This window comes from Erigeron canadensis, chromosome 9 (genome assembly GCF_010389155.1).
Source record: "Erigeron canadensis isolate Cc75 chromosome 9, C_canadensis_v1, whole genome shotgun sequence".
NCBI classification, from domain to species: Eukaryota; Viridiplantae; Streptophyta; class Magnoliopsida; order Asterales; family Asteraceae; genus Erigeron; species Erigeron canadensis.
The window spans coordinates 8,992,309-9,005,272 of NC_057769.1; the positions used below are offsets into that span (position 1 = coordinate 8,992,309).

A 12,964-nucleotide genomic window follows, 5' to 3' on the forward strand; every position below is an offset into this window, starting at 1 on the left:
TTTTTTAATCTGTTACATATGTACTATCAGAATCATTTGTCTATCTTTAGTACATATCCATGAATCTTGAATAATTGAGCATAAAATCTCATGTTTTTATTTATTTATTTGTTTGGACTCTTATTTTGTTTGTTGGTTTAATATGCCTAATCTTTGAATTTGTCTACATTCCAGGAATATGCAGCTTGGTGGAGGCACAGAATAGAAAAAGTGAAACTAAAAACCAAAAACTATTGCAAAAATTTTGCTTTAAAGTTTTGTGGGTTAATTACCTTTTTTGATGAGAAGTTAGTTTTGATTTGGAACCAAAGATATGGATTCTTGGATTACTTCTGTTTCATGTTCTTCAAGCTCTGTTGTGCCTGAAAATGCATCAGGAATTTCGCTTATTCTTCAATCGTTAAGATTCATATTCCTATCTCCATGTCCTCAAAGAGCTCTTTTGACCTCCATTGATGTTATCTTTTTGTTCATCCTTTTCGTTTTCGCTATCCAAAAATTGTATTCAAGATTCACATCAAACAACAACACTACTTCAAATGTTCATGAACCTCTCATCACTAAAGCTAGCGGTGGTATCAGCACAAATCTTTGGTTTAAGTTGTCCCTGCTAGTCAGTGTCGTTTTAACAGTTTTGTCGGTTGTTTCATCAGTTTTGGCTTTTACACAAAATAGCCAAATGCCATGGAAGCTGATTGATGGAATATGTTGGTTGATTCAAGCTTTATCTTTCCTAGTGATTACTGTTTTGATCATCCATGAAAAGAGATTTAAAGCTGTCACTCATCCATTATCTCTGCGCGTATTCTGGGTTGTGAATTTCATAGTCATTGCTTTATTGGCATCGTCCAGTATTGTTCGACTAGTTTCTGGCACCAGAGACGTTTCAGTATACAAATCCGAAGATATAATTTCGTTGATATGTCTTCCGTTTTCAGTATTTCTGCTGGTTTTATCAGTAAATGGATCAACTGGGGTCACAGTGTTGACCGAATCTGAATCCCTAAATGGCAATGGGAATGGTAAAGTCATACCTGCTGATGAGTTGAACACGTCGCCATTAGTGAGCGGATGGGCATCAGCTTCAATCCCATCGAAAGTCTTTTGGCTGTGGATGAACCCGTTGTTGACCAAAGGGTACACTACCCCTCTAAAACTCAAGGACATTCCATCGCTTTCACCTGAACATCGAGCTGAAAAAATGTCAAAGCTTTTTGAAGAAAAATGGCCCAAGCCTCATGAAAACTCAAAACATCCTGTTCGACTCACATTGATCCGATGTTTCTGGAAACACGGTGCTTTCACAGCATCCCTTGCAGTTCTGAGGCTCTGTGTTATGTATGTCGGTCCCCTGTTGATCCAAAGATTTATTGATTACACTGCGGGGAAGAGAACCTCCCCGTATGAGGGTTATTACTTGATAATGATACTTCTTGTTGCAAAATTTGTTGAAGTATTGTCTTCCCACCAGTTCAATTTTCATTCTCAGAAGATGGGAATGTTGATACGGTCCACATTGATAACTTCATTATACAAAAAGGGGTTACGTCTCACGTGTTCTGCTCGACAATCACATGGTGTTGGACAGATTGTGAACTACATGGCTGTAGACACACAGCAACTCGGTGATATGATGATGCAATTGCATGCTATTTGGATTATGCCTGTTCAAGTTTCTGTGGCATTAGGTATTCTTTACGCTTACATTGGACTGCCAGCTTTGGTATCTTTGGTCGGGATCTTGTTGGTTCTAATGTATGTCGTTTTGGGTACTAAAAGGAACAACAGATTTCAATTTAATATAATGCGAAACCGAGATTTGAGGATGAAAGCCACCAATGAGATGCTTAACTATATGAGGGTGATTAAGTTCCAAGCATGGGAAGAACATTTCAACAAGAGGATTCTAGCATTTCGTGAGTCTGAATATGGATGGCTTACCAAATTCATGATCTCAATAGGTGGAAATATGATCGTGTTGTGGAGCGCCCCTTTGTTTATTTCTTCCCTCACTTTTGGGAGTGCAATTTTGCTTGGAATCCCACTTGATGCAGGAACAGTGTTCACTGCCACATCATTGTTCAAGAACTTGCAAGACCCAATTCGAACATTCCCTCAATCAATGATCTCAATCTCTCAAGCCATGATCTCACTGGGAAGATTGGATGCATTCATGTTGAGTAAGGAGTTGAATGAAGAAGTGGTGGAGAGGGAAGAGGGTTGCAGTGGCAGCACGGCGATTGAGATCACAAATGGGTCTTTCAGTTGGGACGATGAAGCGGCTGAAGGTGCTGCAGTCAAGAATTTGAACTTTGAGATCAAGAAAGGTGAACTTGCAGCAATCGTTGGCACAGTAGGTTCAGGGAAATCATCTCTTCTCTCAGCCGTTATTGGTGAAATGCACAAAATCTCCGGGAAGGTACCATTAATCTTTATTATAAGTCATTGGTAGATGGGCTAAGTAATTTTAATGAAAACAAAAAGCTATAAACTTTGTTGATGCTATAACAGGTGAAGGTATGTGGGAGTACAGCATATGTTGCACAAACATCATGGATTCAAAATGGGACAATTCAAGACAACATCTTGTTCGGGTTGCCAATGGACAGACAAAAGTACAAAAAAGTGATCAAGAACTGTTGCTTGGAGAAGGACTTGGAGATGATGGAATTTGGTGATCAGACCGAAATTGGTGAGCGTGGGATTAACCTTAGTGGTGGCCAGAAGCAGAGAATTCAACTCGCCCGTGCTGTTTACCAAGATTGTGACATTTATCTTCTTGATGATGTTTTTAGTGCTGTTGATGCACACACGGGTTCAGAAATATTTAAGGTAATCATAGTAGAATCAAACTCTAAGGTTGTGTTTGAGTTAAGAACTCTAACAGTTTTGTTTTTTGATATTGATCAAAGGAATGTGTGAGAGGGGTCCTTCGGAATAAGACAATCTTGCTTGTGACGCACCAAGTTGATTTTCTCCATAACGTTGATCAGATCTTGGTATGCATCCTAATCTCTAGTATAGTTTTTCAGACTACAGTTTTCATTATTTTTTCAGACTAGAATTTAACTTAAACTCTGTTAGGTTATGCGAGACGGGATGGTTGTTCAATCAGGAAAGTATGATGAACTACTAGAATCTGGACTCGATTTTAAAGCTTTAGTTTCTGCCCATGAAACCTCTATGAACCTAGTGGAAATGGAAGCTACAACATTGGATAAAAGCTCCCCTAAACCTCTTGAAAAATCTCCTAGCCTAAAAATCGAAAAAGATCAAAAGGGTTTAGAACGATCCGCTTCTAGTAAAATCATTGGCACATCAAAACTAATCCAAGAAGAAGAGAGGGAAACAGGAAGAATCAGCTTAAACGTTTATAAGATTTATGTGACAGAGGCTTTTGGATGGTGGGGTGTGACTGGTGTTATGTTGTTTTCATTATTGTGGCAAGGCTCACAGATGGCAAGTGATTACTGGTTGGCCTATGAAACTGCTGATGACCGTGCTTCCTCTTTTAACCCTTTACTATTTATAGAAGTTTATACAGCTATAGCAGGTGTATCACTGGTTTTGGTATTTGGTAGAATCATTTGTTCAACTATCCTCGGGCTTAAAACTTCCCAAATCTTTTTTCAACGGATTCTTCACAGCATCCTTCATGCTCCAATGTCATTTTTTGACACTACACCTTCAGGAAGAATTCTTAGTAGGGTAAAGATTAATTCTTAATCTTTACTACTTAATTGCTAGACCTTTAGAGAAGCATCTTATGGTTTAATTTTTGATCTTTTCAGGCATCAAGTGATCAAACAGCCATCGATGTCTTTCTTCCATTTATGATGAGCCTGACCCTTGCCATGTTCATAACAGTGCTTGGAATTATCATTGTCACTTGCCTGAATGCTTGGCCAACTGTGTTCCTACTGATTCCTCTCGGTTGGTTAAACTTTTGGTATCGGGTATGTTTCATTTGTTTAACGAGTGAATGATACAATAACGTTACTTGGAAATCTGATCTGATCTAATGGCCTGATTGTTTCAGAGATACTATCTTTCAACTTCCCGAGAAATTACACGACTTGACTCAATAACAAAAGCACCTATTATCCACCATTTCTCGGAGAGTGTTGCAGGGGTTATGACGATTCGATGTTTCAGGAAGCAGGACATATTTGTTCAAGAGAACGTTGACCGTGTAAATGGAAACCTAAGAATGGACTTCCACAATAATGGTTCGAACGCGTGGTTGGGTTTCCGTTTGGAGTTCATTGGAAGCTTGTTTCTATGTATTTCCACTGTGTTTATGATCATTCTACCTAGCAGTATAATGAAACCAGGTATATTCACAACTTAACCCTATTGTCATTCTTTTTTTTTCCTTTTTCCTTAAGGAACTAATTTTGAAAGGAGTCGTCTGGATCAGAAAATGTTGGACTATCACTCTCTTATGGATTGTCACTTAACGGGGTGCTGTTTATGGCTCTATACATGAGCTGTTTTGTGGAAAACCGAATGGTTTCTGTTGAAAGGATCAAACAGTTCACCAACATACCTTCAGAAGCGGAATGGGTTAAAAAAGATAACCCCGCTCCTTCAAATTGGCCTTCTCAAGGCAATGTAGAGCTCAAGGATTTACAGGTAACTTCCAACTATCTATCTATAATGTATAATGTATAATTATTTATTTTTATTTTTATACTATATAAAGCATTTCACCCGTCCCCCATTTCTCAAAAAAGAAAATGAATTACCTAAAGTGTCCTTCACCGTTATTCATTATTTTAAACATCTTCACTTAATATACTTATAATACCCTTAATTAAATTAATTTACCAACATGTACCCCGTAGCTCCTATAATAACTACACTACTCCCTTTTACATTAATATCATACAATACTCGCCGCCGCCACCACCACCCATCGCCGTCGCCGCCACCACCAGTCGTCGCCGCTACCGGTGCCGCTACAACCATCACCGCATCGCACAAGCAGCCGTCTGTTGAGATCCTATATCCAAAATTCCAAATTAGAGGCCTCTTTCTAAGGAAATATCAGTTGAAGTTCTTGAATATTTGTTTGTGATTACAGGTTAGATATCGTTCAAACACCCCTCTAGTGATCAAAGGGATTACCCTAAGCATTAACGGAGGTGAAAAGATCGGTGTAGTTGGTAGAACTGGAGGTGGAAAGTCAACTTTAATCCAGGTTATGTTCCGATTGGTGGAGCCATCTGGTGGAAGTATAGTCATTGATGGCATCAACATATCTACTCTAGGGCTACATGATCTAAGGTCACGGTTTGGTATCATTCCTCAAGAGCCAATCCTTTTTGAAGGCACTGTTAGAAGTAATATCGATCCCATTGGTGAACATTCTGATGAAGAGATCTGGAGGGTAATCTTGTATTCTTGTTACCAATAATTTCTAACATCTTTTGGCCTCCATTGAGTCATCTAATGCAGTAACTTGTTTTGCAGAGTCTTGAGCGGTGCCAACTTAATGATGTTGTAGCTGCAAAACCTGGTAAACTAGATTCTGCAGGTACCAAAAACTAAGAAAACTCTAAAGTGTGGCTTTCATAGATAGCAGAAGTTCCGTGTTTCTATACTTAAAAAAAAATACTGTTTGTTGTTTCTAGTTGTTGATAATGGCGATAATTGGAGTGTGGGACAACGGCAACTTCTTTGTTTAGGACGAGTGATGCTAAAGCACAGCAAGCTGTTATTCATGGACGAAGCAACAGCTTCTGTTGATTCACAAACCGATGCCGTCATTCAGAAAATCATACGCGAGGACTTTGCTGATTGTACCATCATTAGCATTGCTCACCGAATTCCAACTGTCATGGACTGTGATCGTGTTTTAGTCATTGATGCTGGTAAGTCTTGTTCTTGTCTAAATAAAACAAGCTGAATATGTTCTTTTAAACTTGAACTCACTGATTTGTGAACTTGTGTTGTTGGAAACAGGTTATGCCAAAGAATTTGACAAACCTTCAAAGTTAATTGAGAGACCTACTCTGTTTGGGGCATTGGTTCAAGAGTATGCTCACCGGTCATCCGATTTATAAAAAGCTGTAATCAAATGAACCCAGTCGGGTTTAAAGCTCTTGTTTTGCAGTTTGTACGATGAGTTTAAAATTCTTGTTCTCTAGGATTTTGGGGCCCAGTTAAGATAAAATTTTTTAAGTGGTATAATTTTTTTATGTTGTATTTTGAAGAGTAAATCTATTGGTTAATATAGCCTGAATGCATCTAAATAAGCTCCCAATCAGTTGTAATTTGTGATGTGCTATACTAATAGTATCTAGCTCTAGTATGATTGTGTAGTTACAATTTTCAATCAATGATGTCTTCATTATGGATCTTTTTGAAATCCAAGTCAATATGTTAGTATTCGTGGGACTTTTCTTCTATTTGATATGGATTGGAGGTATGAAGTGTACACCCATATAAGTCAACGTGAGTCCAGACCCGCTTTCCCTTTGCAAGGTCCTAGCCCCTAGGGGTAGGGTCCCTAGCGGGATCCAGCACTCTGTGCCGGTCTCGTTGGGCAGGACAGTGCCCGTAACCTCACCAAATTTATTTAAATAATAGACGATGTAAATCAGTGAGTCTCGACTGTTGAAGTGTTAATGCATATATATTAAAGAGTATATCAGCAAATATGTTTTTGGGATACGTTTATCAGTGATCAAGGTGGTCTGCGACTATTTTTGGTTAGTAATCGAGCTAATCAGAGACACTTTAAAACCAGTAATCAACCGCGCCAGTAACCGTTTTGTTGAAATTCGTTTTTGAACAGTTCTAGCTGATATGAGACTCTTTCCTATTGGTATTATAATGCAATAATAAACTGCAGTTTCTACAAAAACAATCTAAAAGCCTTATAATTATCTAAGAAAAAAGAAGAAAAGAGGTAATTATAAGTTAAATCCTCACCAGAATTTCGTTCGGGCATTTTATCAAACACATCATATGCACATTTAAAAATCGAAACGTTGCAAGAAAAGAGAGCAGAGCAATACATACCTCTGAATTGGAACTACGATCAGCAAGTTCGCTAGTTCCATGCACGCCGAAATGATCAGAAGCTACGATCACAATTTTCTGTAAAGAAACTCTCTCGTTGGTGAATAAATATTTCACATGAATAGAAAGCAAACGGGTAATAAACTAAAAGTAAAAGTAACTACTAATGCCGTCTTTCACGGGTTTTGGGTCTCCAACACCGTTGTCGAAGACGGTGTTGGGGGAGGTTGATACGTAGATAGCCTTACCCTACCAAAGGTAGAGAGACTGCTTCCAGGTTTTACCATAGATAGAAAAAGACATCCAACCTTACTGGCATGTTCTGTATTCATAGATCTTTGACTGTGCATCGATAACAACATAATTTTCATTTTGTCCCAACGTGCGTAATTTTCATTTTGTCCCAATGAAAAGGTTGAGTCTATCATCTATAGTGCTTGTTAAAGAAAATCAAAACTAAATATAAAAAAAAAAATCAAAAACAAAAAATCAAAAATTTTAGTGAAAAATAAAGAAGGAAATTAACACACGAAGTTTCGAGCGTGCCAGACAAATCAGTCCGCAAACCACCTCTCTTAAAAAAAAATGATTTTATAGATTGTAAACTTAAATATATATAGGGTGATACTATGTATACACCGTGCACTGTTCATAGATAATACTAAGGATGTGCAAATGATCCGACCCGGTCCGGTCCATGAAAACCCGGCCTGGTCCATGAAAACCTGGCCCGACCCGACCCCGCGAATATATGAAAATCAGAACCGTGACCCCGCCCATGAAGGTACGGGTCGGTTTGGTTCGAGTTCGGGCGGGTCGCAGGCGGGTCACGAGTTTCCTTCATTTTTTTTCGGTTTTTGCCTTCACCCGACTCGGCCCGGCCCGACCAGTGAAACCCGTGACCCGCGAATGTAACAAAAACGTGACCCGTGACCCGGACCATTAGGGCTTCGGGCGGGTTGGTTTGGGCCGGTTCCGAGTCGGGCACGGGTCAACGGTTTTTTTGCTCATCCCTAGATAACACTACCAAAATGTCTATTGTATAAATGGTAAACTAAATATATATCCTAGTGCTTTAATACCTATAGCTTTAAAAGTTGTCCTTTCCTATTCACATCCAATCTGAATATATAATAGGATTAAAGAAAATACCCGGAAAAATGTTTATTATGTGCTTCATTAAACAAAACACTTTAAATACAAATCACTCCGCGTGAGAATCCTGTGTTGTTTATATCTATTTCAAATTTAAATACCACCCCCACGTGAGCATACTTATTTCATGCTTATCAATATGTTTTCTAACTATGATAATTATTTTGTTTTTATTAATTAAAAGTTTTTCAAAGAAAGATATTCTTAATTAATGCTTATCTTTATTTCATTTTTATTCATATTAATGAAATTTTTTCTATTAAAAGTTTTTCATATATTTTTTCAAACTGAGATGACAATTGCAAACCAAGACTTTTACAAAAATCTTTTCATTATTTTGACAATTATAGGAAATATTTAACAAGAATTTCCATAATAAAAATACACATTATCAATACCAAGTTTAAGTTATATATAAATATCTTTCATTCTACACAAAATTGACATTGGCCGCTATTACAGCTACGTTATCCATCGTATCCTATTGTTTAATTGATTGTCCACGTTTCCTTTTTTTGGTAATCACGACATGAGAAGCCTGTATCATGGTACCCTATCGCACCGCGCGGGTACCATGCTAGTTTTCCCCATAAACAAATCCACCTTTTTTCTTTTTAAACTTTTGAGCATTTGATAAGATCAAAATACCCCTAGACATCTTTGTTATTTATAACACTATCAATGCTTCCTTATAATAATATTGATAAAGTTAAACTACAACATATTTTTTACATTAATAAATTACATTACTCGCCACCGCCATTATCACCGCAACCCGTTACCGCCGCCACCACCTGTCGCCACCCCCACCATTAGTGTTACCATCGTTGTCGTTGTATCGCGCGGATATACCTCTGGTACTACTAGAAAGTAAAGTCGGTTTGTGAGGGAAAACTAATGTAGCTAAAAGTGCTACAGTTTATGCATAATGGGTAACTTTCTTCAAAGTAGGGTTTATAAACTAAACAATAACCAAAATAAAAAATATGAATAGCATCATCATCGTCTTCATATGTTTACTTCCAAAAAAATAAAGGCAACAAAGATGAAAGAAGATTTGAAAGGTGCCATATAATACGTATCTCCCTAACACTAACAGAATCATCATAACAATAAAATCACAAAAAAAACAACAATAAATATCTATATATAAGTTTTGGAGTTAGAAGTAACATTTGCAAAATTACAATAATTATTTCGTAAATATAGTAAAGTCCAAGGGTTAAAACAAACATTTAATATTAATTATTTATATACATATATATGTAGTGTCTTCTTCCTCTATCTCTCTTTATATCACATGGTTTACATTTCCACTTTGTAAATTTCCTTTTTTTTTAAAAAAAAAAATTTCAAAGGAAACCACAAATTTGGGCCATACTCACAAGCTTGGAAGCACGTCTAACTATAGAACAAACCCCGCGGGCACACCCTTGGATGCCACCGATGCTACTAGCGTCTTCGAGCTCCTTCGCGTCGGACGTGGGCTTAGACGCACTATAAGGACAGGCCTTAGAGTGTAAGAGTAGAACTATGTGGACATAAAAATGGTTTTGTCTGCACCTTAGGTAAACCAGGCCACTGTTTTTATCTTTCATAAAGCTATATAAACTACATACGTTGTACTTTTTTAACATGTCATGTATAACATGTATCTCTAGTTCTCTACACGTGTTATTTCTTTCTATTTTTCTCTTTGTTGTCAAATTTAAAAGAGTCCAATGGTACAATATAAATTACTAAGAGCATTGGGTATGGACTCAATATGCCGAACCCCGAATGGTGTGTTGGCACTCGGCGACGAATCTCTTCCATCCCCCCTAATTCTTTACCGAGTGATACAATCAAGAATCATCAAGATGCATGGTGTTTATGCCGATATCCGGCATGTTATGTCTCTTCTATATTTAGTAAAAAAAGTAGGCCCACTTAAGATATTAATATTTGTAAACTGATGAATGTAGTTCTATAATATTAAGTATAATATCTATCTATTAAATTTGTAATATGTTTCTTTACCATGCATGCTTATGAGAATATACATTAAACCATATACATCTAAATCTATATATTATATATTTATGAAGTAATAATATTAATAATTTTTCAAGAAAAAATTAACTTCATTAATACTAATAATGTATCTTTAAAATTATTCTGAATGTCTTTTTAGATTATTAAAAATGTGTTCTACTTTTATTATTAATAATGTCTTGTTTTTCTTTTTAATTATATATTTTTATTAAAAGGAATAGATAAAAGTGGTGTTCTGCGTTTTAGGTGGTTCTGCATCATAACGGTCTAAATTTGATGAAATGATAAAAGCTGATGTGGCGCTGCGTTGGCATTCTAAATGGTTCTGTATTCTGTATCCATACCTGATGCTCTAATGCCAATTTTTTCTTCTTAAAAATTAAACAGTTTCTCATATACTTTTATGTTTAGTAAATGGTTTTATCCATGTTATTATAAAAGTAATATTTATAGTCACATAAATGATTAATCTTATGCATAAAGGTTTCAAAATAGAAATTCGGAAGCCACCTTTGTTAAATTTTATGACTGCTAGCTTTTTAAAATTATAAAGGTTTAATAAGTTTTAGGCAAAATTACTAAGATTTCTTTGTTCAATTATGTTGTAATATAAATGTTAGGAAGAATTGTTAAACAAACACGCGGCAACGCGTGGGGCAAAGATTCTATTTCTAGTGAATACAAAATATCAATGCAGGTAATATTTTCAAGTATTGTTTCTTTTGGAAAGATCTTAACCCTTGAATGAAAATTAAGGGTTAAGATTTAAAACAAACAAAAAGTTTTAAATCTTGACCCTTGATTTTCATCCAATGATCAAGATCTTTTTAATTTGACTAGTTAAGTTAGTAGCCCAACTGGACATTTAATGTTTCTTATGTCTTTCAGCCAAATGTTGGTTACGGGTTCAAAACCTTTGAAAGACATATTGGAAAGTCTTTGCAGGTGGAGCATGAGGGTTTTCTCTAGCATTTAGCTAGTTTCCTCCAGAACGGTAGTGAGACTTCCACCGTCAGTCATGCCCTCGGATTGACTATGCTGGTGACGTAGTCGATCTCTACCGGACGATGAAGAGGCATGCCGTTGAGTCCAATCACCATTGCTGTTTAAAAAAAAGTTAGGATAACTTTAAGGAATCTTAATCCTTAGAAAACACACCCAAAAAAAGAAGAATATAAAAAATAGCAAGGTATTCATTGTAATCTCAAATTTTGTTCCGATATCAATAAAATGATTTCATGGATTACCTAAGTGGACTAGTCTTAATGTCTTATAATATAACAAAATCGAAAAACATAGAGACTAGTTATGTATAAAAGTTTATTACATACATAAATGATTCGTACATATTATATATGAATGAATAATTATTTACTAAAGCATATTATAAAAATAATTCAATCAGAAATCCGAACTATTGACTATGATTTAATTGTCATTGGATTATTTGCTTAGTGACAAAAGGGAAATCTTTTCAAGGAAGGCTTGGATTAAAGGAGACGAGTTCGAGTCGCCCGGGAGGGGGAAGGGGACGGACACAAGTTTTATACTTATTTATTGTCGTGTCTTCACGTGAATTAGTAGGGGATTTTTCCTCCTAATAGAATTGGATGAGGGGACACTCTAATGTGGACCCGATTAAGACAATATAGTATAGATTTCCCATTGTGATATTCGATTCGCACCTGTAAAAAAATATATATGATTTAATTTATAACTCTTGATACATGTGATAAAATAAAAACTCGTATACATAACCTCCGTTTGATACAATATAGCTTAAGTCCTAATAGATATTTTCCTTATTGAAGAAAAAGAAGTTCACCAAACAAGATTAGATTGGGCTTCAATTATGATGTACCTAGGCCTTAAACCAGGCCCATATGTTACAATTGAATAGTGGTGCAGTGTTGGGGTAAAAAAAAAACCGGTTAGGATACCGTACTCGTAAAAACCAAACCTGAAACCGGTTAAAGGTTTCGTCTTAGCATAATCGGTCGGTTTTGGTTAATAATTATGATTGTTAAGACCGGTTTCCAAAATTGGTTAATAACCAGTTTCTTTTAAGTCTATTTTTAGCAATATTTTAAGTGACTTATTAGCAATCATGTAGGATATTTAAGTGTCAAATCATGAACTCTTAGCAATCACGTTGAATATATGAGCCAAATGTTGAGTTACGTAGAATATTTTGGGCAAAATATTGAATTATTAGCAATTACGTATAAAAACTGAGCTTTTAGCAATTTTTAAGTGAACTAATAGCAACTATGTCGAATATTCATTGTCAAAACCATGAACTATTAGCAATAAAATCGAATATTTGAGGAAAAAACGGTTATTAACCGGAAACTGTAACCAAATTGAGTAAAAACCGGTTTAAAGTAGCGGGCAAATCATAACTACTCGACAAGAAACCAACTAGGTATTATTCAAAATCGGTGACCAAAAACCGGATACAAACCAGTATTACTAATAACAGGTTACTAAACCGCCATAAGACCGAATATCTTAATAGATTTAAGAAATTTAAATTAGAAAGGGAAGAAAAAAAAGAAAAAGAAATGCTATAATGACTCATTTTTTATAAACATTTATCTACAAACTAAGGTGGCTTCTGATGTGACCCATCCACATCATTTTTTTTTACCAAAGTATAGTTAATCCATTTTTTACTCTCACTTTTCTATAAACATAAACTTTATCTGGTTTCAAAACCAAATACCTCATTCTGCCGTTCCAAAAA

General features: G+C 36.0%; 1 protein-coding gene across 1 annotated transcript; it reads left to right on the top strand.

Annotated features, from left to right (window-relative positions):
* Positions 1-298: 298 nt before the first annotated feature.
* On the top strand, positions 299-6,192 carry LOC122581973 (ABC transporter C family member 14-like). Its single transcript, XM_043754307.1, has 11 exons — positions 299-2,419; positions 2,512-2,832; positions 2,913-2,999; positions 3,085-3,708; positions 3,792-3,956; positions 4,040-4,334; positions 4,421-4,635; positions 5,087-5,392; positions 5,476-5,539; positions 5,637-5,876; positions 5,968-6,192. The coding sequence occupies exons 1-11, from the start codon at positions 314-316 to the stop codon at positions 6,066-6,068; spliced, it is 4,524 nt and encodes a 1,507-aa protein (XP_043610242.1). The 5' UTR covers positions 299-313; the 3' UTR covers positions 6,069-6,192.
* The last annotated feature ends 6,772 nt before the right edge of the window (positions 6,193-12,964 follow it).

What these genes read in the sequence shown, in the direction of transcription:
- LOC122581973 (XM_043754307.1), top strand. Translation starts at nt 314, where the DNA reads ATGGATTCTTGGATTACTTCTGTTTCATGTTCTTCAAGCTCTGTTGTG. An exon ending in CAGGAAGAATTCTTAGTAGG is followed by an intron (nt 3,709 to 3,791) that starts GTAAAGATTAAT and finishes TGATCTTTTCAG; the next exon opens with GCATCAAGTGATCAAACAGC. An exon ending in GGTTAAACTTTTGGTATCGG is followed by an intron (nt 3,957 to 4,039) that starts GTATGTTTCATT and finishes TGATTGTTTCAG; the next exon opens with AGATACTATCTTTCAACTTC.